This window comes from Paramisgurnus dabryanus, chromosome 11 (assembly GCF_030506205.2).
Source record: "Paramisgurnus dabryanus chromosome 11, PD_genome_1.1, whole genome shotgun sequence".
Classification (NCBI taxonomy): domain Eukaryota; kingdom Metazoa; phylum Chordata; class Actinopteri; order Cypriniformes; family Cobitidae; genus Paramisgurnus; species Paramisgurnus dabryanus.
The window spans coordinates 8,075,048-8,100,120 of record NC_133347.1 but is presented as its reverse complement, the minus strand read 5'-3'; the positions used below and the strand labels follow the sequence as shown (position 1 = coordinate 8,100,120).

Here is a 25,073-nt window from a genome sequence, read left to right as displayed (position 1 = left end):
TGGTGGCGTGAGGGGTATGAACACGGGCTGAATACGGAGCTTTCCATGATCTCGACAGCTCGCTGTGGAGATCAGGAAAGAAAGGCATGTTGCGCCGCGAAGGTTGAGGTTTCTGTTTTAAAAAGCGCTCATCTAACATACTCTGAGGACGCGCGCTCTGTGTCTCCGCCGGCCAGTCTAATTTTAAGCGAGCCACGGCATTAGTGACAACCTCCATCAAATCATCGAACGCGGGGGACGAATGAGAAGGCTCCTCAGCGTCCACCACGTCCACAGACATAATATCGACTTCCTCGGACGGCGATAAATGCAAATCTGGGCTCCCGCCCTGGGCGGAAGAAACCGCAGCGCGTGCTTCCGAATCCAGAGACGGGGCACTAGATCCCGCGGGTGAAGGCTGAGAAAGGGGAAGACCCGTCTCAAGCTCGTCCGCGAGATCTAGTTGTGATCCCCACGATCGCAGCTTCCGCTCTGCCTCGGCAGCAGCGGGGCCAGAACCGTGGGGAACACGCGGCTCACCACCCTCCTCGAGGAGTGCGAGCCGCGAGCGCAACATACGGAGCGGCATCCTTTCACAATGTGCACAACCACCCCTCTCAAGAGATGATCGTGCGTGTTGTGCCCCGAGGCACATAACACAGAGACGATGTGAGTCCTCGCTCGTGAAACGAGGACACGGGGAAGCACACTCCTTAAAACGGTGTTTGGACTTAGACATGATAATAACACACTCGCTTGCTGAGGCACAAAGAGCTGAAGTTGGCTTGCCGGGTGCTCTTTTTATAGCTTCCTGGTTCCCACGTCACCCGCCTATGACGTGTCACTTGACCATTGGACTGATTTGACATACGTGCTTCAGACGCAATCACGCAGAGGGCGTTCCCATAGCGTAGCTTCGGCGACGCAGCTCGAGTTCCCTCGAAGGGGAACTGCCTTTTAAGAAACCTCATGAGTGATTTAGTTGAAACATTTAAAATATATATATGACCCGGCTTATGACAAGCAATGAGTATGACAAAGCGAAAGTTTCATGTGAAAAGTTTTGTTTTACATAAAATGTAAAGAACATTATGTAAAGATATACATTACTGTGAAAATATAAATTGTAATATTGACAAATTATTGCCAAAAATTGACATAAAACTCAAATTAGTAATTGAAATTAAACTTTGATGCTCCAAATCTCCACATTTGAAGACTAAATTTCAGAGATTTCTTCTCATTTTAATTACGTTCTCATACAATTTTGCCCAAAAACAGATGCCCACATTTTGGTTCAGGTTTATTTACGCATCTTGCAGATGCTTTTATCCAAAGTACTTTTGGATTGCATTGATGGTAATATATTGTTATATCAGTATATGTTTAAAGGAAAACACCACTGTTTATTAATATTTTATCTATATTCTTACCTCAACTTAGACAAATTAATACAGTACATACCTATCTTTTTCCAATGCGTGCACTTTTAATCTTTGTACAGCACCTCGTAAACAGTGTTGGGGAAATTTACTTTTAAAAGTAATGCATTACAATATTAAGTTACTCCCAAAAAAGTAACTAAATGTGACTATACGTTCAGTTTAAATCAGTACATCATTTTTTTAATCAAATTAATTAAACCAAAAAAGTAACTGAAATATTAATGTGTACATTTAAAATGTAATGCGTTACTTTACTCGTTACTTCAGAAAAGTAATATTATTACGTAATGCACGGTACTTGTAATATGTTACCCCCAACACTGCTTGTGAATGTGTTAGCATTTACCATAGCCCCATTCATTCGTATGGCTCCAACAGAGATGAATTTAGAAGTCACCAAAAACTTTCATGTTTTCCCTATTTAAAGACTGTTACATGAGTAGTTACATGAGTAAGTATGGTGACACAAAATAAAACTTTTGTTTGGAGCCATAGGAATGAATGGGGCTAGGCTAAATGCTAACACATTCAAGAAGCACTGTACAAAGATTAAAGAAATATTCAATTTTCTTAAAAGAAAAATCCAGATAATTTACTCACCACCATGTCATCCAAAATGTTGATGTCTTTCTTTGTTCAGTCCAGAAGAAATTATGTTTTTTAAGGGAAAACATTGCAGGATTTTTCTCATTTTAATGGACTTTAATAGAGCCCAACATTTAAAGGACAAGTTCGGTATTTTAGACTTAAAGCCGTGTTTTCAGATTGTTTATGGTCAAATAGAATGGTTTTGACTGAAATTTCGACATTTTCGGCTGCCCTGAGAATTTTCGCGTGTTTGTGTTTCAGCTCAGACCTCTACAATGGGTTTATAGGTGCACTGGAACAATCCTTCCTAAAATGCATTAAACTTTCGTTTACAAAGACGTGAAACTCACCGAGTGGTCAGGGGTGTTCACTGATATGCTCACACAAAAATCGCTGCAAAAGATGCTTTCCAACAGCTGTTTTAGCATTCGTTGTTAACTTGTGGACCTATTTCCCCAAACGCCTCACACCCGTACATTCTTCCGCTTAGAGCTTGAATAATAAACACTCCAGCCCAGGTGGTGGCGCTAATCCGCCTTTGCCAATTGCAAGAATAGAAACAAAGTTCCCGGCGCGGAGTAATACCGTACCTCACAGGACGTCTAATACAGTCAATGGAGTTGGTAAAAACGACGATAAAACCTGTTGGAATGCGTCTTTTGGAGCGATTTTTGTGTATTTTTGTTGAGCATACCAGTGAACACCCCTGACCACTCGGTGAGTTTCACGTCTTTGTAAACGAAAGTTTAATGCATTTTAGGAAGGATTGTTCCAGTGCACCATTAAACCCATTGTAGAGGTCTGAGCTGAAACACAAACACGCGAAAATTCTCAGGGCAGCCGAAAATGTCGAAATTTCAGTCAAAACCATTCTATTTGACCATAAACAATCTGAAAACAGGGCTTTAAGTCTAAAATACCGAACTTGTCCTTTAATACTTAACTCAACACTTAACAGTTTTTTTCAACAGAGTTTCAAAGGACTCTAAACGATCCCAAATGAGGCATAAGGGTCTTATCTAGCAATACGATTGTCATTTTTGACAAGAAAAAAAAATATGTATTTTTAAACCACAACTTTTCGTCTAGGCTAGGTCTAGCGCGACCTAACGTAAATGCGTGGTGACGTATGGAGGTCACGTGTTACATATATAAAACACACATTTGCGGACCATTTTAAACAATAAACTGCCACAAAGACATGAATTAGTATCAGTTGACATACAACAACGTAGGAACGGTCCTCTTTCTCAACACTTGTAAACACTGGGGCGGAGTTTTGCGTTCGTCCTCTGTGACCTCTTGACGTCATGACGTATTGCGTGAGGTCACGCTGACGCATCATGACCGGATCTGGACGAGAAGTTGTGCTTTAAAAGTGTATATTTGTTATTTTTATTGTCAAAAATGACAATCGTTTCGCTAGATAAGACCCTTATGCCTCGTTTGGGATCGTTTATAGTCCTTTGAAACTCCGTTGAAAAAAAACTGTTAAGTGTTGAGTTAAGTATTAAATGTTGGGCTCTATTAAAGTCCATTAAAATGAGAAAAATCCTGCAATGTTTTCCTCAAAAAACATAATTTCTTCTCGACTGAACAAAGAAAGACATCAACATTTTGGATGACATGGTGGTGAGTAAATTATCTGGATTTTTCTTTTAAGAAAATGGACTAATCCTTTAAGGGCTTGCATTAAAAAAAGATAGGTATGTATTAATTAATCTAAGTTGAGGTAAGAACATAGTAAAATATTGAAAAAAGGTGGTGTTTTCCTTTAAACCCAAAACCATTGTGGTGCTAACACAATTCTCTACCAACTGAGCTACATGAAAACTGCTGAATGCTGCCTGGGTAAGTGGCTCACAAACTTTCAGTACACAACTAGAAGTGATGAAGCTCTCAATTTAAGGTGGCTGCACATGAACGTTGATCTCAATTTTGCAATTTTGTCCTTATGTTTAACTACAACATTTTCCATACAAGGTGACTAAACGGCACTATATGGATAGAGAGCATTTATTTTCTTCCCTCTGCTACATTCACAACAAACATGACTCATGGCTGACGGGCTTTAAGCGGTAAGCAGAGATGTCTGGTTGGCACACAAACCAGCCGACCTTAAGCCTGGCTGGTTCCCAAAATCAGCCGCAGGGTAGAATGACCCAGCTGTGGGAAATCACCTCGCCATTCACCTGGACCAAGTCACCTGTCATTCCCAAAAGAATGTAGTCTGGGGAACTGACACGGCTGTGAGAATGCAGCATAACTGAAGTGTATCTCGCCTAGCTGAAATAGATGATAAAGAGAAAGCAGTTTTATTTACCATTGAAAAATACATTTGTGCCAGAGGAAAGTAAACAAAACACGATAATGAAGGAGACAAAGAACAGAAATAAGGAATGACACAGATGGCTCAGGGTTAACAAGAAAACTGATTAAAAGAAAGTGGTGTTTTCCACAGGGATGAAATTATAATGAGCACTTGTTTGTTTGTTTATTTTACAGTGTTCATCAAAAGTAGTAAGAACGAGGAAGATTTCACGTGTCACGTCCTGCAGCCGCTTGAATGCGGACCGGCATTGGGTCGTAAAGGATCGGTTGGAATGAAGGCCGCTGTAATGGAAGATAAAAATAGCTTCTGAAACCTTCGCCGTATGCTAGCCTTTTCACTGAGCAGTGCTGCCGATTGAATTAGATTTCTGGTTGGCCTAAAACGCATCTCTTTATACGCCTGCACAACCACAGCCGGGCAGCAGATACAAGAGATTTCACAAGCACACACACACACTTCCTTGATCTTTCTATTTTCACAATATTTAAAACCACTGGAAAATAACTTTCTGATTCCTTTCAAATTGAGAGATTCTATATAGACTATATGCCAAAAATCGAAAACACTTTACAATAAGGGTGTATTTGTTAACATGCATTAGCTAACATGAACTAACAATGAGCAATATACAGTATACAGACAAAAATATGTATACTGTGTGGTTAAAAGCTGTTTGAGACGTATACATCAGGGTTTCCGAAACTTTTTTAAACCAGGACCAACCCAGGTACAAGTATCTTAAGAGTTGTTTTTATTTTCCTTTTTTTGTCCTTAAAACAAAGCAACAATAAAATAAGCATTTTAAAGAGGCTTCCTTAGTTGTTAATTTTGACACTGTTTACAAATAAAGCAAACTACTTGTATTTGCAGTATACAGACAGACAGCCACAACACACATGCCCAGTATGAACCATAGACCTTAAAAAAAAGATGGACAACGCGACATCGCTTCCTTCCATTGTAATGAATTGAAGCCAAATGTTTTTATTCAAAAATAGAACATACAGCAAGAATCATCTGTACATCAATAAAGTCTATGAGAAATCACAAATAAGCCAGGGAGGTAAAGGGTTATCAAAAAATATAACGTAAAAAAGGAAAGGATTTTTTTTATTGAAGCCAAAAATGTCCGACCATGGGTGATGCCATGTTATGTAAAAATGGGCATGCACAGAAGAAATCGTCGGTGGAACCAGAGGCGGAGCTGCGATATTACATTTCCACCCAAACCGAGGGGCAACCTTCCAATCTCTCTAATGAAGCCAATACTGACGTTATTTAAGCTGCAATTCCTCAACTGGCCACATGAGTGATGGGCGAACTGCCACTGCTGTCACTAGAGTTGAGCTACTGTAGGGGGGCGTAGTTTCAGCAACCAGCCACCTCAGCTTCACCCACATCCCACCTCTTTACCCATTTTCGGATATCCGCAAGGGATGCGCAGTGAAGCCAAGATACTTTAAGCCTTAAAACAATTTTCAGAAACCTATGGGTAGTGTTTTGCTTGTTTTATGCACAAAATCACTTATTGCTCTAAAATCTAGACTTATTTTCTTGGGTCGTTTTGTTCATCAAGACAAAGCATCTTAATTTAAGAATTTTTATTTTTACTGAAAACAAGACAAAAATACTAAGAATTTTTTTTCTTGAAAATCATTTTTTTGCAGTGTGCCATCAGTTGTGGTCTGACCGGTCTTGAAATTCAGAGTCCTCTTTGTCCGAGACCGAGATGAGACCGAGTAAAAATGTGGTCGATTCCAAGACGAGACCAAGACCTTTAAAAAGTGGTCTTGAGACCAGTCTTGAGACTGAGACCGGTCTCGAGAACTACAACACTACCTATGGGTGACGTCACGGACACTACGTCCATCTATTTTACAGTCTATGGCCCAAACTAGTGATGCACCGAAATGAAAATTCTTGGCCAAAACCGAAAACCGAAAAAAGGAAACCAAGGGCGAAAAACCGAAACCGAAACACCGAAATAAATTATTATGCCAATTATTAGTACAATTGCATTTATGGCCATCACTGTGTACTTACTTTACTAGGGGTTTGTGACGGATAAAAAAACTCACAGTTCGGATCACATTACAGTTTTTGAGGCACAGATCAGATTATTTTTCGGATCAGCAAAAAGCAGGTGGGAAAAATCTAATAAACAATAAAGAAATTGCAAACATTTATAAAAGAGAACAAAGTTGTACATTAATAAGGTCTGAAATTAGAATTAGGTACAGAAATCAAATTAAATGAATCATAACACAATCAATTAAATATATAATTATTTTTTAGAGCTATTTGTCTCTTTGTCATGGGTTGTTTGATTAACATTAATGACACAGACTTAAGTAGGTTAATCTGACTGTAATCTATGCATACACTTAAGACATAAACAAATGTTTTTATTAGAAAAAGAATACTGTGGAGAGAATTTTGTTTATATGTGCCCTGTCAATAACAGCGAGATTTTATGTTTGCTTGTTTTTTTTTTAAACGCGTTTCTCTCGTATGTGCACTACCGAGGGCACTTAAACGCATGCACATACAGAGACCGAGGGTGAATCCCAAACAGCGCAATAGTCGCTCCACATAAAAACGTTACGTTGTGTTTCATTGCTTTATTCGCCAAATGTATGTTAATGGATTACAGTATGAGACACATTAGCGCGACTCTCTCTAAAGTTTACACATCAAGACATCCTTAATCTTTGCAGACGCGTGCAAACAGCACGACCGTGAGTGAAACCTGCTTGAGCACGAAGGGGAGGGGTGGGAGACGACTGATCACCGTGAGTGAAACCCAAGCGCTAGCGCACAGATGGGAGGGGCGCGGTTGACATTCATTTTCGGTTTACATTTTCACCGAAATTAATGGTTAGTTAATTTCGGTGCACCCCTAGCCCAAACGCTCGCATGCCCAATTCAACCACGTCGGGTTTATGACGTGTACTGCAGCCAGCCACCAGGGGGCAATCAAAAAAACCAGCGGCTTCATTTTTCAAGATGTATTGCGGCATATCCAGTATGAACCCACCGCTTGCACATCCGTGAATGCAAAGTACAATGAAGCCCTACTCAATAATCTCGTCTTGTCTTTTATTGAAATCCTCTCGCATTTTTTTTCTAAAACCTTGGTTTCGATTTCTTCTTATTCGTGACTGACAATGTTTTAGTCTTTCCTCTGTGTTTCACTGTTTGAACGCTAATGTCCTATGCTTAAACTGTCTGGTAAATGTGCATTGTCCGCTACCGGAAGCTAGTTAATGTAGTTTATAAAGATTTAAATATGGATATTTTTCTTACATAATCGCATTGATTACCCCCCAGAAGGCCTTTATTAACCCTCTGTAGCCATGTGGATTACTTGTGTGAAACATGGATGCACTTTTTTGGGCTTGAAAGTCGCAAGAGCAAGGTCGACAAAAGGCGGATTCGAACCAGCGACATTGCATTAAAAGCTAGTTCTACAAGACATGGTCCACTGCCTGCACCACCAAAGCTGTTGATTTCAGCATTTTTTTCCAACCAGACCTTGGTGGGCAGAGCTAGTGTAAATAGCATTTGCCAACAATTGACAATAGACACTCCGAAAATATAATGCATGCACTGTAAAAGGTTTTGCCACAAACTTAACTTTTATGCTGATATCACAAGACATGATATCACATTTTGATATCACGATGCATAAGATCTCATCACACCCCTGGCTTTAATATAAGTACATTTGGAAGACTTAAACAAATCAGTGTAGTTCATTTGTCAATTCATTTCCAAATTTATTTCTAGAAAGCTCATATTTACAAAAATTCTGATGCCATATGAAGACAGCAAAAACACTGCAGGGCAATGACCCTTGATGAGCAGGGTTTGACACTCCTGCTTTTCATCCAACCCTGTTATATCCATTATTTTCTGATCCTCGCAGTGCTCTATTGTAGGTGACATAAAAAATTACCACACCATAAAATATATTTACAATTCTTTAAATAGGTGTGAATTTATCATCCTCTTATTTAGTGTGAAAACGCATTCAGGTTTTAAATCCCATAATATATACCTCTTTTTTAATACAAGGCAACTAATGTTATGTAAAAGCAATTATATGACAGCCTGAGTTTGAATGTGCTTTCCACTTTTGTGCAGTTATTTATCTGGATGTCAATTCTCATTATCCGTGTTCACCAGATATATTTGCCCACTGGAAATTTGTGGGAAGGCATATTTCATAACAATATTTTAAAACTGAAAGATCGACAACCAGAAAACACAAATACAACCAAATTACACCGACATCACTTTCATTTGTTTCCAACTAAATGAGACATCTTTTCTAACAACTCAAAATTCACTCCAATAAGCATCATTTCACTAGCAAAGACAACATAAGTTAAGCCTGACTGACAGTTCTTGGAAAGCGCACTAATGTAAGCGTAGTGTCTATTGTCTACTTGAATACTCCCTGACACACACTAGTAGACGCGAAGGTTTTAATGCCTCTCAACACATGCAGGACCTATAAAAAGCTTTCAGCCCAATACAGCCTGCCATCCCACAGTTCACTTTATGGCTTTGAAAGATTATACAGTAGTAAGAAAATGAAATACTGGGCTTATTGATGTTGTATATGTTTATGGATTCCTGGAGAAGGAGCCAAAGTATCCACACAAATGCATAAGGGATGTATTTGCCAAGGGAGCAAACTAAAAACCGAACTCAAGTAAAAATGTTTAACGGGAGGAAAGAAATGTGTGGGTTTGAATCTTTTTTCACCACATTGAGAGACACGATATTTTTACAGGCTTATAACCAACCCAAACAAACATGCATGTTGTTGCACAGAGAAAACTAACATGGTAAGTTAATAGTTTTAATCTTTGAGACCATTTTGTTTGAAACTCTTTTATCAGCTAAACATTTATCTCGTAATTCACTCAACATGTTTCATAATTGCAAAACATATGGATTGCACAACAACAGATGCCATATCACTCATACTATAATATTTACTAACTGAACATGTGAGACAAAACAATCCTTATAGAGACTCAAAGCTCAGTTGGCTGTGTCCAAATTTGCCCATGAATTTGAACCCATTGGCATATACTGAGTTAAAAAGTCCTGCTCTCATTTCCATATTAAAGCTGCCGTCGACAACTTATTTTATCATATTTTTTGATCATATTCACTGAAACCAACACTATGCTCCGATAGAACAACATCAACTAGACTGTTTAAGAAAAAACCCCGCGCTTCTAGCTCCACCTGGAGCCTGTTATTTGTTTTGCAAAAATCCACCGCTCCCGGTTCATTTGGTCCAATCAGCGCAGGCTGGTTCATTTGGTCCAATCAGCGCAGGGCTGTGTAAAATCTGCCTGTCAATCACAGTACCTGCACGCGCCACAGATCCCCATCCCCCTCGCGCGCGTTACAATATCACGTGCATCCGCCTGAATTCATAGTTGTTTTGGTTTGAATGCAGCGTGATGGCGGAGAGAACTTTCAGTAACAAACTTCCGATTTCTCGGTTAACAACTAGAGCTAGGAAAACAACCAATGAAAAGAAGGAAACAAAGATAGAAAGCGACTGTGACCGTATTAAAACTAGGATCAATATCGGACCGGCATTTGAAAGGAATCTACGAGATTTCAAGCTGGATGCAGAGCTTGCCACATTTCTTCTCGACAGGTAATTGTGCTTTATCAACCATTGATTGTATTTCGGAGTGTTATGTAAGTAATCTAAGTATTCTTGCTAAGTATGCGTTCACAATAATACTTTTGCACACGCGCTGACGAGAACGTGCTCTGAGGGAGGTTGCTCGGAGGTAGTGGGGGAGGGACATGAAATTGTAAACATTTGGAAACTGCTCAATCCTCCAGAGTTGCCGACGGCAGCTTTAACCATGAAATTAGCACTCATTTACACTATTTGTTTTTTAATTATCACCACCATGAATAGAATGTGGCCAGTTTGACTTAAATAACAAGCGACAACTTTGCCAAGGTAAAGGCAAGACTATAAGCACATGATCAACTCTTAGAGCTGAGAGTTTGGCTAGTTAGTGAAGCTCTATTAGCAAAACCTGTAATTAAACAATCTGGTCTCAAAAATTTGGTGTATATTCCAGGAAATAAACATTGTACAGAGCCCTTAAGAAAACTAACCATGGTTTATCTATTGTAACCAGTTTAATTTCTAGTAAAACTATAGTAACCACAAACCTTAAAAAATGGTTACCACATTAAGGCGCTGTCCGAGTGCTGAAACGTCTCCACATTTGGTTAAAAAATAAAGTATTTTTACAGTACAAACCTTTTTTGTAAATTATTCTTTGAGATTAAAGATCATGTAGGCAGTCCATTCATTTACAGCAATTAAAAGCCTGCTATTTTTACTTTTATGCCTGAAAGAAAACGACTTTTAAAGGTTTTGATACAAAAAATAACAATTTCAATACAAATGAAAACAACGCATTTTTTAAATATCAATCTTAAACTGGTGGTCTCCTTCCTCCGCTTAGTTATTCAGTTAACAAATTCCACCATCTAAATAGGCTGTGCAATATCACGCAAATACGTGACTATTTCACGTATGGACCAACGTGAAAATGACACGTTTTGCCGCGTTTGAACGTGAGCATGTCACGTTTCCTTTTTGTGTAACTTTCACGTTTTGGTTACTCAACTTTGTTGTCCTAATTTCTTACCATTGTCGCTTCGGTTTAGGGTTAGATTTACACAAAATGACATCCTTACCTAAACAAACTCTAACCCCAACTTCAGGGACAATTGGTTAAAGTTTAGAAAATATAAAAGAATAAGTCTTGTATCTTTTTTTTATAAACCAATACTTAAAGTGACAAATACTTAAAGTGACATATAACAAAAGCACCAAATCTAACCCTAAACCGGAGCGAAAATGGTTTGAAAATAGGACAAAAAAGTTGAGTAACCAAAACGTGAAAGTGACACAAAAAGGAAACGTGACATGCTCACGTTCAAACGCGGGCAAAACGTGTCATTTTCACGTTGGTCCATACGTGAAATAGTCACGTATTTGCGTGATATAGGGTTGAAATAGGGAATCGGCATGGTGCAAGCGCAACTGGCTTTAAAAGAGGATGAGAACTGAGAGTCTCATTGGTTTATTGCATGTTACGCCCAAAACACATCCATTACTCATTACAAAAATAGGAACAACCCTTTTAGACCATGCGCTTGGCGCACAAACCATTTTTCCCATCGTTAAATAACAAAAGTGGAATCGGACACGCCCATGTGCTTTAGTCAATGCCCTAAGATCGTTAAAATAGACTTTGTATGTAATCTACTCGCGCAAATCATTGAACTCGCTTCTGGTGTGAACCCACAGCAAAGTGTATAGAAGAACAAGAGGGGTAAGTCTGATTCGTTTTTGGCAACAGCCACTAGATGGCGCTTCAGTAGCGCGGCCGCCATTTTGGAATGAAAATTCTCACAGCCAATTCATTCTCAGCGAATCTCACAGCCAAATTAGAAGCGCAATAGTACGTTTCTTAAATTAAAAATTTTGTTCACTTGCTACACTTGCACGAAACGCTGTATTGCCTTGTATGTGTGTGTTGATTTGTTGTTGTTATCAGTTGTGGAATCCAATCATTAAATAGATACACATTTGAGGTAGTTTTATTCTTGCTTTATTATGTAATTCTAATTTATGCTACTTTACACATTTACTATTATTATTAGTTACCAACTCCAGTAGTTATGAAATATATTTTGTACATATTAATCCCCTGGATCCCGCTACAAACATGATAATCATGATGCATTGCTCTGTCTGTTATCCTATAATTGCGACTTTTGGACGGTGGCTGTGTTTTTTTTTTACTTAATCCATTTAGAGCAATTCTAATGTATATTTGTGTATATGTGTATGTATATGGAGCCAAAATATTATGCGTGGATGAGTTTATGTTGGTATGTATGTATGTATGTAAAGTTAGCCTATATAAAAGTGGAAGACTTGTCTAAATATCTGAAAATAAGCTGTAAAAAGGGATTAATGATCACTGGTCTGATTGTATGTTATTCTGTGTTATCATCATTCAGTTTGAATTTGAACTTTTAATATACAAAGTAGCTGATATTGCCATTACTTCTAGTTGACTCCCGAGTCGCTCTCATTCCAAAATGGCGGATTCGTAGGGCTGCTGCTGGGCGCTGGTGTGGCAATGGAACGTTCTATTGAGTTTCACTTCTTGTCAATATAAGTTATTTGCCCACAGTAAGATTCTAAGAAGAAAACAATACAATTCATTATGTAAGGTCTTTATACACCACTGATAATATGGTTAATAATGTATATTGTATTGCATTTCTGTCAAGAGATTCTTTTAAAAGCTACACAGTACACCTTTAAACCAAGTTTATGCATTTCTCACAGGCGAAACATATGTGTGCAGAAAGCATAATGCTAGAAAGTAGCAAACGCATGCTGAAGAGTCGCTAAATGACGTCATACGCACATTGCGTCCCATTTACAACCTGTCTAGTGTCGGCTTATAAAATGTTTGTTAATTTTCCTCATTTCTGACCTATTGTGTTGTAATACAGAGGAAAGCCCGACTCATTTATAAATGCTCTCCTTTTGTTCTTAAACAACAGACAACGTGTGACACCAAGAATTGCGGTGTACTGAACATAGCTGAGTGTGTCCAAAAACTTCAAGAGGGTCTAACTGCAGCACTGACACTCTCAGAAGAAAAAAAACTTGATAGATTCGCCTCAAACCTTTAAGAACCCGTCTTAAAACGCTAAAGAGGTCACTAAACTGGACAAAACTGTGACTTTTGGTACAAGAGACTCACCTCACGGTAACTGCCAAATTCCGCTCGCGACGCCAGACTGAATGATGTAGCTTGGAGCGCGTGATCAGGGGTTCCCTACGCCGCCCGCTATCAATTACAAAATTCATGTAGAAAAGAGAGCGTGACGCTGGATTTTTGCAGAAACTAACTGCAAATTCTCGTTTAAAACACGTTTAAATTTTTTTGTGATATAACCCGTGATGTTTTGTATAAAGTTTTGTATAAAGTTGCAATGTGTTGCATAGTTTTAATATTTATAGCATACAGTGTGTGTTATAGTAATAGGCTATACTTTATATGGCTATTGGGTATGAACGTATGAGTCCAGAGGGTTAGCCTTCACAGAAAAATATTTTACATCGGATGTCGTCACCACTTCTGGCAGGATTCTGAAGTGTGCACGTGAAGGATTGTTTACTCTCCCCTGAGGCCATGAGAGAGAATTTGTGAATGGAGATGACGCGCAACTGACATTGTAGCCTACGTCCGTATTTCATTTATACTACACACATTCATCATAATATAAAGGAAAAAAATTAAGCTTAAGTATTTTCTTATTCAGAAAAGTAGCTCAGAGAGTAGCCTATGCGACTAGGTCACACATCAAATGCCTTTCACAAAAGTTCTGGGGATTCTGTGTTGTAATTTCAACGTTTTGTCATGTTCTACTTCCTTGTGAAAAAATTAAAGATTTTAAATCAATGTACTTCCAATGTGTTCTGCAGACAACGTATTTTTTAGTATAAAGTTAAGGAAATTAATTGACATGGCCCACTGAAAGCGGTGTTGTTTACTGTCAGAGAGTGTTATGCAGGCAGGCATGTCAGTTTTATCTTAATACCGATACACTGCAATGCATTCCTTAAATGCACTGTACGTTGCTTTAAAAGATGTCCATGTATGCCAAATGTACATAAATGTCATAGCTTTACTATACGGGGTCATTCACAGTGTGTTCCACTGTGCTATTTTCTTAGTTGCCATGCTACGAGTGAAAACAACTTTTGGGTGTCTTAAAACCTAAGTGTTTCCTTTTTATGCATCTGTTTAGGAATGCTAGAACATGCCCCTGAGGAAAATAAAATGAATGAACTTGTTTATCCATTTACAAACAGGAACAGTGTGTAAATCCAAAGTGCCAGTATCAACAGCATATTCATCTTTAAAGGATTGCCACACTCGAGAGCTATCACATTCAATAAGATGATAAATTAATTATATTCAGATGTAATAGTTACAGTCAGTATAGTGTAGAAAAGCATTGCTAACCTATTTTAACCTGGAAATATATGTTCAACTCAAATATAATGACACACTAATTTGTTTGAGTCTCTGTGTTGGCCTCCGTCTCAGTGCATCCTATTGACATTACACACTGTTTGGGATACTTGAGGTGCATTTAAATTAAAGAGCTCATAACTGAATCAGGATGTATCAAAGCCTAAAGATTCACATCAGAACAGATGGAAAAACCATCAAAATGAATCAAGGACTAATTATGCTGAAAGATTCTTCAATCTATGACTTGCAAACTCTCTGATTTAAAGCCTCTCTCATCCACTGCTTCACCTTTAATTCTGTGCACTGCTACTTCAGTTGTAATTTTATGGAGCTTGGTTGAAAAAAGCCTTTCAAGTCAGCTACTTTCAGGCAGAAAACACATTATAATAAAATACTTGTTAATGTGAAAAGAGGCCTCTTGTTAAACTCGTCGTAATGGTTTTTCCAGTGTAATGGGTACAGTACAGTGTTCACATTAAGTTTTGTCCTCTAACTTAAAAGCTGTGGCTGCAAGGTATCAGAAAAAATGGTCAATAAATGGTCTCTAGCTGTCACTGGGGCAGTACCATTATTAAAGTACATCTTTGCACCTAAAGAGTTCATATTAGTAGGCTACTTCAGGTGAACATATTGGTACCAGAAAGTGCATATTAATACCTCAAAGATGTCACGGCTAGTCCGTGTCATGTTTTGTGTATTGCACTGATCCGTCTCACCTGGACTCTCATTGACTCATTAAGCCAATACACCACACCTGTCTTATGTTTAATTGTCTTTGTATTTATATGCCTTGTTTCTGTCACTCCGGTTGCCGGTAGATTGTCATTGTCATTACTACCCTGTCTGTTCCCCGTGTCACATTTTGGATGTTCCTGTGTTTGCTACCTGTTCGTCATTTTACTCCTCATGTTTTTGGTTTCCTATTTTATCATTAAATGTTATTTATTTTGTGAACTCTGCGTATGCGTCCTACTTCCCTACCCTGTCGTGACAAAAGGGACATATACATATCTGTACATCTTCAATCATGTAATAAGATTACTGTACGAATGACTCTCTCCAAAAGTATTTATTTACTTATTACTAATTACTTTCTAAATCCTATTTAGTAAATGATGCAAGGATAGGATTGAAATTAATATAAAAGTAGAAAAATTATTTTGGTCCCACTTTATGGTCCAATTTTCACTAATAACTATTAACTACTTTTACCTCAATATACTCCAACTACTGCTTATTAATACAAAGTTAAGTAATTTTAAGTGTTGGTAAAAATTGGGAGGGTAAGGATGTAGAATACACTAAAAAACAAACTTTTTGGTGTAGTAATATATATTAGATTAACTCTCATAATTTCTACATAATAATATTAACATTTATTGAGAACTAGATTTTCCTAAGTAAAATTATGATAAATACACAATTAATTAATGTAGAAAATGAACTGTGTGGGAATAGTACGTCGTATTAGATATTTTCTTGTATTATTTAACTGTTTTATAGTCACTGCACATAGTCCTAAAATAATTAAGTAAGTTTTAATTAAGTAATAAAAATCTTTAGCAGATTCAAGTAAAAAATCTTAGTTAATTTAAACTTAAGAATATTAAATCCATTAAACTAAAAAAATCAAGTAAAATGAACTTAAATTTATTTGCACATGTTGTAAGGAATACCCACAATCCTTTGCGCCTGAATTTTTTTTTAAGGTTTATCACAGAATAATAACTGATAAGAATTTAACTACTTTAATATTTGTTAATAATATGTCATAAAGGTTTAAGCTCTTATATTTTTAATGTTGTTTTGTTGTAAATTATAATTTTGTGAAGTCGCCGTTCAGGTGATCAGTGTTTTTTTACATGAACCTTGTTCGGAACATTATATTGTATTTCTTTCATATCTTTCTTTTCATGTCAAAAACGCAGTTTGTGTGCGTTTCTGTTCAGAATCAAGTTTAAGTAAATTTTACAAGTTGTTTTTTTCAGTGTAAGGTTTTGCAGAATAAGGCATTAATATGCTATTTAAGTACTAATAAACAGCCAACTCAGAAATATTAATGTATTGTATATGTATAACAACCAGTTAATAGTAAGAATTGTAAACTAGAGTGTTACCATTTTTCTTATTAATTTACCAATGCATAAAAAACTTGCATTTTAACGTTAAATTTAGCTGTGAAATTGCTATTAAATGAAAGTATACATATTTGTTCTACACTCATAGTCTATACACAGTATTTAGTTACATCAGAAGTAACTAACTAAATTACAGGGAAAATAAGAGTAATCCCTTATTTACCCTTACTTTCAAAGAAAATTTTATTAAATTACAGTAACTAATAACTTAGTAACTAGTTACACTCAACACTGCCCAGTTGGCTATATTAATTAATAACTAATTAAATGTCTTTGGACATTTTTGGGGTTACTGTATAAGAATAATCAGTAAGTTAGTACGGTCATGTCTTCATGTGCAGTGACCAAATTCAGATTATCATTATGTGATTTCTACTTCTGGACTGCTTATAAATGTATAAAGTTAGGAACAAAACACATATATTTGATTCAAACTCACATCTCCATGACAACAAACAAGAATTCCTTTCTGCCACTCAAATGAATAAACGTGAGAGCCATTCATATTACTTCACCGAGCAATGCACTGTAGGGAATCTGTATCAAAGCACAAGTGCGCCTGTATTTGCCCAGACCTGATTCGGAAATGTACAGCAAATAGGATAAACAAGTTATGGACTTCAGTAAACAATTTCAATTTGAAGGTGCAACGCTCTTGGAAAGCAATTTTAAACAACAACTTCCGAGGCGCATGCGATGATGAAATTTGCTGAGTTCACAAGAAGCCTTCATAGTGATGAAAGATAGAGATAGAGACAAACCAGACAGAACACCGTTATCTTGGAATATGATCATAGTCTATGTAGACTAATGTTAAATGTTATTTAGTGCAACTAATATCTTAAAGAAATAATAATCAAATACATTTATAATAATAATTTTTTTTCAACCAAAGTATAGAAAAACACACTAGAACTATATAACACAATTACTATTGCAGTAAAGATGATGTAATGTTTTATAGCAACTGTTTAGCTACTAAATAATACAGTAATGACAGAATGGGGAATGCCACTTGACAGTCACATTGCAATTAATGACTGATGTGGCCCTTGGTTTTTCTTTTCAGCAGGACTGCACGTTGCACCTGGACATTGACAGCACCGCCTGGGGAGTTGACTTTATAAATGGACATGTTTTTTTATTCACTTTGCAACTGAGACCTTGTATTGACTAAAACCTGTTTCCTCAACAAGAATCAATGTGCATTTAGAGGGCCTTGCTCTTGTTATCTAGAAAGAAACATTAACTGAACTGTGGTCAGTAACAGGTGTGGATCATGTTCCTTTACAGCAGTGATTCCCAAACTGAGGGCGGAGATGATCATTTATGGTTTTTTAATTCGTCACAAATTCTGTGCAATTAAATCTCAGAAAATGCCCAAAAAAGTGTGAACCACAGTCTGTTTAAAGGCTGACTGTTATTCATTTAACCCTTTGTAAACTGCTTTGTAAACATTGCATTTGCTTAAGCAAATATAAGTTACATGATTTGCATAAGGACACAACAAAAGTGATCAATACTACGTGGGGACCTCGAACCTTTAACCTTCTGACAAACATGTTTCAGGCACATGATGAGATCTGGTGAATTCACAACAAGCTTTCATAGAGATCAAAAGGGAAAAGAGACAAAACCAGACAGCTAAACACTTTGATCTTGGAACTACTGCAAATATGATCAAAGTCATAAGACAGTACTTTATTTAATCATTTTTGTTTAAAGAGAATATAGGAGCTCAAACATATAACCTTTTACGACCACAAAGCCACACTACCCTATGACAGCTGCGCGTAGACTGGCATTCCAAAGCACAAAATAAAAATCAAATTTTGTATGTTTTAATCTGCTGTTTTAATGTTTGAAAAACAAAACTGTGAAAATGCTCCAATAATGCTAAAAAACAAATCTCACATTTCTAAAAAACGAGAATCGTTTTCTTGACTCCATGATAGTGATAACGTCTATGATTCCCCCAACCTCTATTCATTAAAATATAATATAAATATGTATCAACACAGTGAAACAAGTTATAATGCAAAGTAGCACTTCTTTCAAAACGTCTTATTGTAATTTTTTTAGAGAATGACAGTGTTGAACATATAAAGGACGCTCATATTATATGTTGTAGTATCCCTTAAAAAATACATATGCTTACCAGCATCAGATACCCGGGGCGCAGCTACAAGTGTTGTGAGCTCCATCACCGCAATAACGCACAGGAACGCAGAGTTTTTTATCCTCACTGGTCCTCACATTCACCTGCGACTGGATGTTGCTTTTCCATTTTGCCTTGTGCGTATTCTGCAATGTTTCTGGAAAGCGATGATGAGTATGTACATATGTTTTTCTCTCTCGTACAGCACTAAAATGGTTAAGCTTGGGCAGCTTGAGTGATGCGGGTGCTGAACACAATACCCAGTTTCAAACTGAGTACGGCAGGTTAGATCACCAGAGGGGGTTCGAGAGTCACTGTCGGTAATTAGGGAACATAAATTATTAAATGTGCCACATTATATAAGTAATATAAATGATTGTAGTGCCACCAGCCCGGTTTATATGGCTATTATTCAGGAGACTAATCTAGTTTGGGTAAGTGGTGCGTTTAACGGCGCATGAAATTCCTCGCGCAAATTAGACTATAATGCATGGCTTATTTAATCCTGGTTTAAGAAAAAACAATTTATTGTAAAAGTTTGTTTATCTTTATCACAACAGACGGTTCAATTATCTAGTGGTCTTCAGCAAATTAACTTAAAAATATATATTCACTGATTTTTTTTACGCAAACCTGCGTTTATTTCCATATTTGGGCATGCATACCTGTCTGTAATTTATATGTTCGTAACTTTTTTGATAATAAGCTTTCCTTAATCTGTGTCATTTATAAATATCTCTGAGGTTGTTTTTTAAGTGTGACTTAACCATTTCTAATTTGACTTTTGGAATATACAAATATTTTTGTTACACTGTTTTTGTTGGGTGTTTTTATTTATATATATTTATTATTGCTGTTTAAACTGTTAATAGCCTAATAAATAGATAATACTTATAAAATAGTTATGCAATAATTTGACTATTTTGTGGTATTTGCACTTATCTGCGCTGATATCTAATTCCAATGGAAACTATGCAGACGTCGATTTTTATTTATTCCAAAGACAAAAACGTTTCTTCTGATTTGATCTGAAATTGAGATTTGCTCAACATTGTTCAGGTCTCTTGTTCTAATTTGTTGCAGTTTTATTAGTAAACACTAGAGGTCAACCACGGTCAAGAAAAAAATTAACTTGACGTTTTCCACTCAAGTCTCGCGAGATTATGAATTTCTACAACGCGAACTTCCGGGAACAGTTGTTTGGATAATGGCGGACCGTCAAATTTAGCCAACGGTCGTCCTAACTTATCATTAAACCCGGGAAACAGACACCAAAAGGCGGGTACTGGTTACCATACACTTTAAGGTAGGCATTGATCAATTACATTCGCATCTGAATGTTCAACAATAGACAACTGGCAGCTAGAAAACCCTAAAGTTAGTTTGTTAGCGAGCTTTAATATTTTAGCCGGTTAGCAGCAGCTGCTAGCAATAAGTTTCCTCAAAGAATTTAGAAACATGGTACTGTATGTCATTTTTATAATATAAAATCGATTTACGATAAATGATTTTTATTGAAAACAGTTGGCTGGTTGGTTGGTATGTTGGTTACATTCTGTGAAACTGTGTTTCAGTTTCATAACAGTGATGTAGTTTATGTAAAGTTACATTTATGGGATTGACATTTGTGTGTTTCAGTACTGTTTACTTACCAACTCTGTTTTTCTTTCCAGCCTTATATTCTTGGTTTTCATGAATGTCTTACTTATACAATGTCCATCTTATGTCTAGTGTAATGCGGTCTTTATGAAGATGTTTAGGTTTTGTATAGTAACGTTAAATTGTATCTACCGCAGTCCAATTCAGATTGTTCATTCGTTGTAATAAGTTTATATTCATGTATGTGTTTATGACGATTGTAGTTTTTATTTATTTTCTTAACTAGGCGAAAAAACGTTTATGTATTGATCGGTCAGTTTCAGTTTCCATGGGAGATTTAAACTGAGGTCACTCTCAGCTGATGCTGCAGGTCTATATTAACAACGCTGAATGGTTGATACTGGGAAAACAATCAATTGCTATAATTAGCTAGAACCTTATATTGGTTTTGACAGTAACTGCAATATTGAATGTGATTGACTTTATTAGCTGATAGATTGAGTTTTTGACTGTATCCGCATCCTTTTCACTTCAGGTTGAGTGTTGTACAGAGCCTCCATCTGACCGATTTGTCCAGAGGTCTGGAATACAAAGTGCACTCATGTATCTCTAAATAAAGCGACTGGAAGGTCAGTCACTTCATTTTACTTTTTGTTGGAAGGGTTTAACATGCCTTTCCTCCTTTACTAAACTAATACTTGATTGTGTTAATTGCAATTGAAGGGCTCAGATGCAAAACCCTTTAAGTGTGTCATGTTTTCTAGTAAATGATCATTTCTATCAGACTTTAAATGGATTCTGCTAAGAAACGGTATTTCTATATAGCCCGAGGTTGGGATTAAGTGGATTTTAGGCAAAAGTATTTGATGGACGTATAATACGGCCCGAGAACATTTGGTAAATGTCATTCATTATGTCATTTTTTTAACGGAGATGGCGTTTGCATCTAAGCTCTTCTATTGCTAATAGTATTGTTTAGATTTGTGTACTTTTATAAATTTTTTATTAAAGGATAAGTGATATTTCCAGCTGTACTGACTAAAATTCCTAGCATGGCAAAATTCTTACTTTGTGTTTATGGAACATGAGTTTAAAGAGAGAGTATTTGAAATTTTAATGGATCAATAAAATATTTTGTGCTTCTACTGGAAGACATTCAGGCCACGAAAGCTTTGATTCTTTCTTCCTGCATATTTTGATATGTGTTTTAAGTGTTGATTATTGCCAGTCCAAAGCACATTATTAAAGTGCTTGTTAAATTTGTTGCACTTCAAATTTAAATCCCTTTGATAGCCAGGTGAGTGTCCCAGGTGTATTCATTATTCCATGAAATACAGGAATCCATGGCAACCCCCACACTGTCCAATCTAATTATATTTGTATACTTGGAAAGGGGTTTAGCTTCATAAGGCTTGACCATTTACGTTTGCAGATGTTAGTATGTCAGGTGAGATAATTTAAAATGTCAGTACTGAAACCTAAAAATGGTTTGTTATAAGTAGACCCAAAAGAAATGTACGGACTTCCAGTTATCTGCCATGCAGTATTTTACTTAATAGCTGTGGTAATTACACTCTTAAATTTAGATGAACCCTTAAGTGCATAAATGTTTCGAAAATCATCATTACATATTTGGGTCTTTAGTGACCCAGAATGTTTTTCTAACCGATCTCTACACTTTCTCATTAGTGATACTAAAATATCAGTTACAGTAAGTGATAAAATATGGCTTATGTCATTATGTTTTCAGATTTTTTGTCATTAACCCTTTCCCAGCCAGTTTTTTTTTCTTCTTTTTTTAAAAGCTTTCAGCCAGCTGCAGCACCAGCATTTTTTTTAATGATTTTTACAAAAGATTAAGGCCTTTCAGAATTTTTTAAAAATATATAAACATACACTTTATCAAATGAAAGAACGGACTCTCTACTTTCAAAAAAAAAAGAATTTCATCTTTCATCCTATCTTTATTTGTTGTCTTTTATCACCTCTCAAACATGGGTAGGTTTCTTCAATAATACCAAATTTTGAGCAAAAAGCTGAGATAATTTCATTTTTGTAAAGGACTTTTGAATTCAGAATAATGTTCAAACCATACACATTTTTTAATGTTTTTGGATCAGTGGAAGCTTTAGTGTTTTATAAGATGGTAAAAAGGGAGCAGAAATATGGATTGTCGTAAAAACTCATCATTTGGAGGGAAGTGGTTTATGTTAATTGATGAGAAAACTTGTCAATGGCAGGAAAATAGTTAAACAAATGCCCCCCCAAAATAAAAAAGTTAATTATGCCTGAATCACATTGCGGGTCACATTGCCCACCTCACTTCCTGTCTAGCTACTTTCCTATCCTAATAAAAGGCAAAAACACCAATACTAAATGTTAAGAATGTAACATACTTGTAAGCAGTTGAATTTTAAAACAATTTATCAGAAGTTAAATATGGTTGGAAAAATCTGTGGGGAAGTCTGGAAATTTGAGTCTGGAAAAGTATGGAATTTTGAAATGAAATTGTGTCGATTTCACTATGGAAAATATAGTACAACACTACCACAGATTCCTAGTGGCCGTGGTTATGAGTAAGCCATTGTGGAATGTGAAAGATGTAAAACATGACTTACTAAACATTACACTTAATTAGACCTTTTGTAAGGCATTGAGCAATAGCTAAGTCATAAAACAAAGAAGGTTTTATTAAAGCATCACACAAAACATTAGTAGTTCATCTGGATTGTTTGTTTTGTTGTTTTCCTCATACCAGACAGATGTTTCTCTCTCTTGAAAAGTGGTCTTACCTGTTTTAATGACTCTTCACCTATGCTTTCCAGCATAGATCTGTAATTCACTCACAATTAAATATAAATGCAAAGCTCAGAGGTATATCCTAGGCATGCATTATTAATCAATATAACTCATAAGGGTTGAGCAGTGGGAGTGAGTTCAGTGTCCCTTTGGAATGGTTTTTGCATTTGTCAACGTGACTTTCTCCACAAAGTGCTTTATTTACCCTCGAATAGGCTATTGAATCTCGGTATCGCTAGAGATATACAAGGACAGGGACACAGTGTTATAATGGTAGTGCTTAAGACAGGGTCATCGGTACGTCTTAAAAAGCTCTGTGACCGTCACATGTCTGCGATTCAACAAAAACATAATTCTTTGTCATTGCACGAATCCTAGTTTTGGAGAACCAGCAAATGAAATGACCCAGAGGCCTATGCCTGGGCTTTATTCATAGCCCTCACTTAAAGTGTTATCAGATTAGTCAACATACCTAATAAACAAGCACATAAGTGGGCAGGAGAGTGTGGACCGTGAATAACAGGAATTCAGATTCTGTGCAAATCAGCTAATCTAAACATTGGTTAAACTTGACATATGGTCAAATCCCTCCATCAAAATAAGCAGGATCCACTGTGTACTGCGAATGGAAGAAGCATGTGATTGAGTACTACGTGAGAGGTTAAAATCCAAGCAACAAGCTACTGCCAAAGGAAACAATGTCTGACAGCAGATGTTGACGAGATAATTGGGTCTCTAACGTGGTCTGTATTCCTTTTCCCAGGTTGGCATAGCGATGTGGACTCGCTTCCGTAGTGAGGCAGGGTCGGCAGCGGGCGTCTCTTCCCAGCCTACCCTCACTGGGCAAGACAACAGAAGAGGTTGGTGTGACCGCACACTTTATACTTAAATCTAAACATGAGCGCCTTATGTAAGCTGCGTAAATATTTGTTAATGTTAATGTTTGTCTCTTAGCAGAGATATCAAATGCATGGAATACTCTGAACCAGACCAAAGCTGCAGTAAGTATTTCTCAACCTGTTTTTCAGGTTTGGGTAATTTTATGATAGAAAAGAATGATAACTTCAGATATGACAAGGACTCAATAAATCCACGACTATTTATAGATTCATAATCACCCTCTAGGTTTGGTAGATATGTAACATTAATCCCATGAGTGTGGTCTTGTCACAGTTAAGGCACATTGAGAATCGTCTGGAGGCAGCACCAGGTACAGGAGTGCTACTGGATTCGGTGCAGGAAACAAAGAAAACATCTGGTAGTGGCAGTCGGAAAATAAGTCGCAGAGGTGAGAGAAACATATGAGGAGTTCAGATGAAAAACTTTCTAAGTGTGTCTGATGTGTTTTCTGGTAAATTAGCATTTTTGATGTTTAGGTTCAGTAGTTTCACTTTTTAATGGAAATGAAAAGGTTATTAGTCAGTAATTATAATGCCTTATTTTCACAAATGTCACTTTATTTATTTAATTGGTATTTAAGAAATTAGTCTTTTGCTGCAAAACCCTCTAAGTGCATGCAAGCTTTTTTGGCAGAAACCTCCACGTCTTATAAAAAATCACTTTGGACAAGAAAACATAGTAAATGGGTACAAAATCACTAAAGATACAACTAAAAACATTGCAAAGGATGAAGGTCAGAATGTAAAATGAAGAAACTGAACCACACATAAGGGGGTGCTGTAATCCATGTCACTACCACATTCAGGTATTCAGGTGGATAAGGGACACAAGTTTGAATTTGATCCACTGTCGTTTCTCATGCCTTCATTTATCCAATTCATCTTGCGTTCACTTAGAGGACTTTGTTTAAAAATCAACGTTTTAAGTGGATTCAAAGCTAAGCAAAAAATTGTCTTCTTGCGCATTCCCGCAATGTTCTTGCATCTTATAAAAAGATTGTTA

At 36.7% G+C, this 25,073-nt stretch overlaps 2 protein-coding genes across 12 annotated transcripts in view; one reads left to right on the top strand and one right to left on the bottom strand.

Moving 5' to 3' along the window:
• Positions 1-19,020, bottom strand: part of LOC141283014 (uncharacterized) — an 81,954-nt gene extending 62,934 nt beyond the window's left edge. Inside the window, exon 1 of the mRNA XM_073816278.1 lies at positions 18,774-19,020. The gene's annotated coding sequence lies outside the window, so the exon portion shown is untranslated. The remainder of the gene's footprint in view (positions 1-18,773) is intronic.
• A 931-nt stretch (positions 19,021-19,951) lies between these two features.
• The window catches only part of cep350 (centrosomal protein 350), a 55,003-nt gene continuing 49,881 nt past the window's right edge, over positions 19,952-25,073 (top strand). For 8 of the 11 annotated variants that reach the window (XM_065248438.1, XM_065248441.1, XM_065248435.1 and 5 more), the window contains exons 1-5: positions 19,952-20,079; positions 20,908-21,001; positions 23,935-24,031; positions 24,126-24,172; positions 24,345-24,459. In XM_065248438.1, coding sequence (XP_065104510.1) covers positions 23,947-24,031; positions 24,126-24,172; positions 24,345-24,459 — 247 coding nt within the window. In that variant the 5' untranslated portion in view covers positions 19,952-20,079; positions 20,908-21,001; positions 23,935-23,946. The remainder of the gene's footprint in view (positions 20,080-20,907; positions 21,002-23,934; positions 24,032-24,125; positions 24,173-24,344; positions 24,460-25,073) is intronic. The other 3 variants (XM_065248436.1, XM_065248440.2, XM_065248434.2) reach the window with 3 other exon arrangements.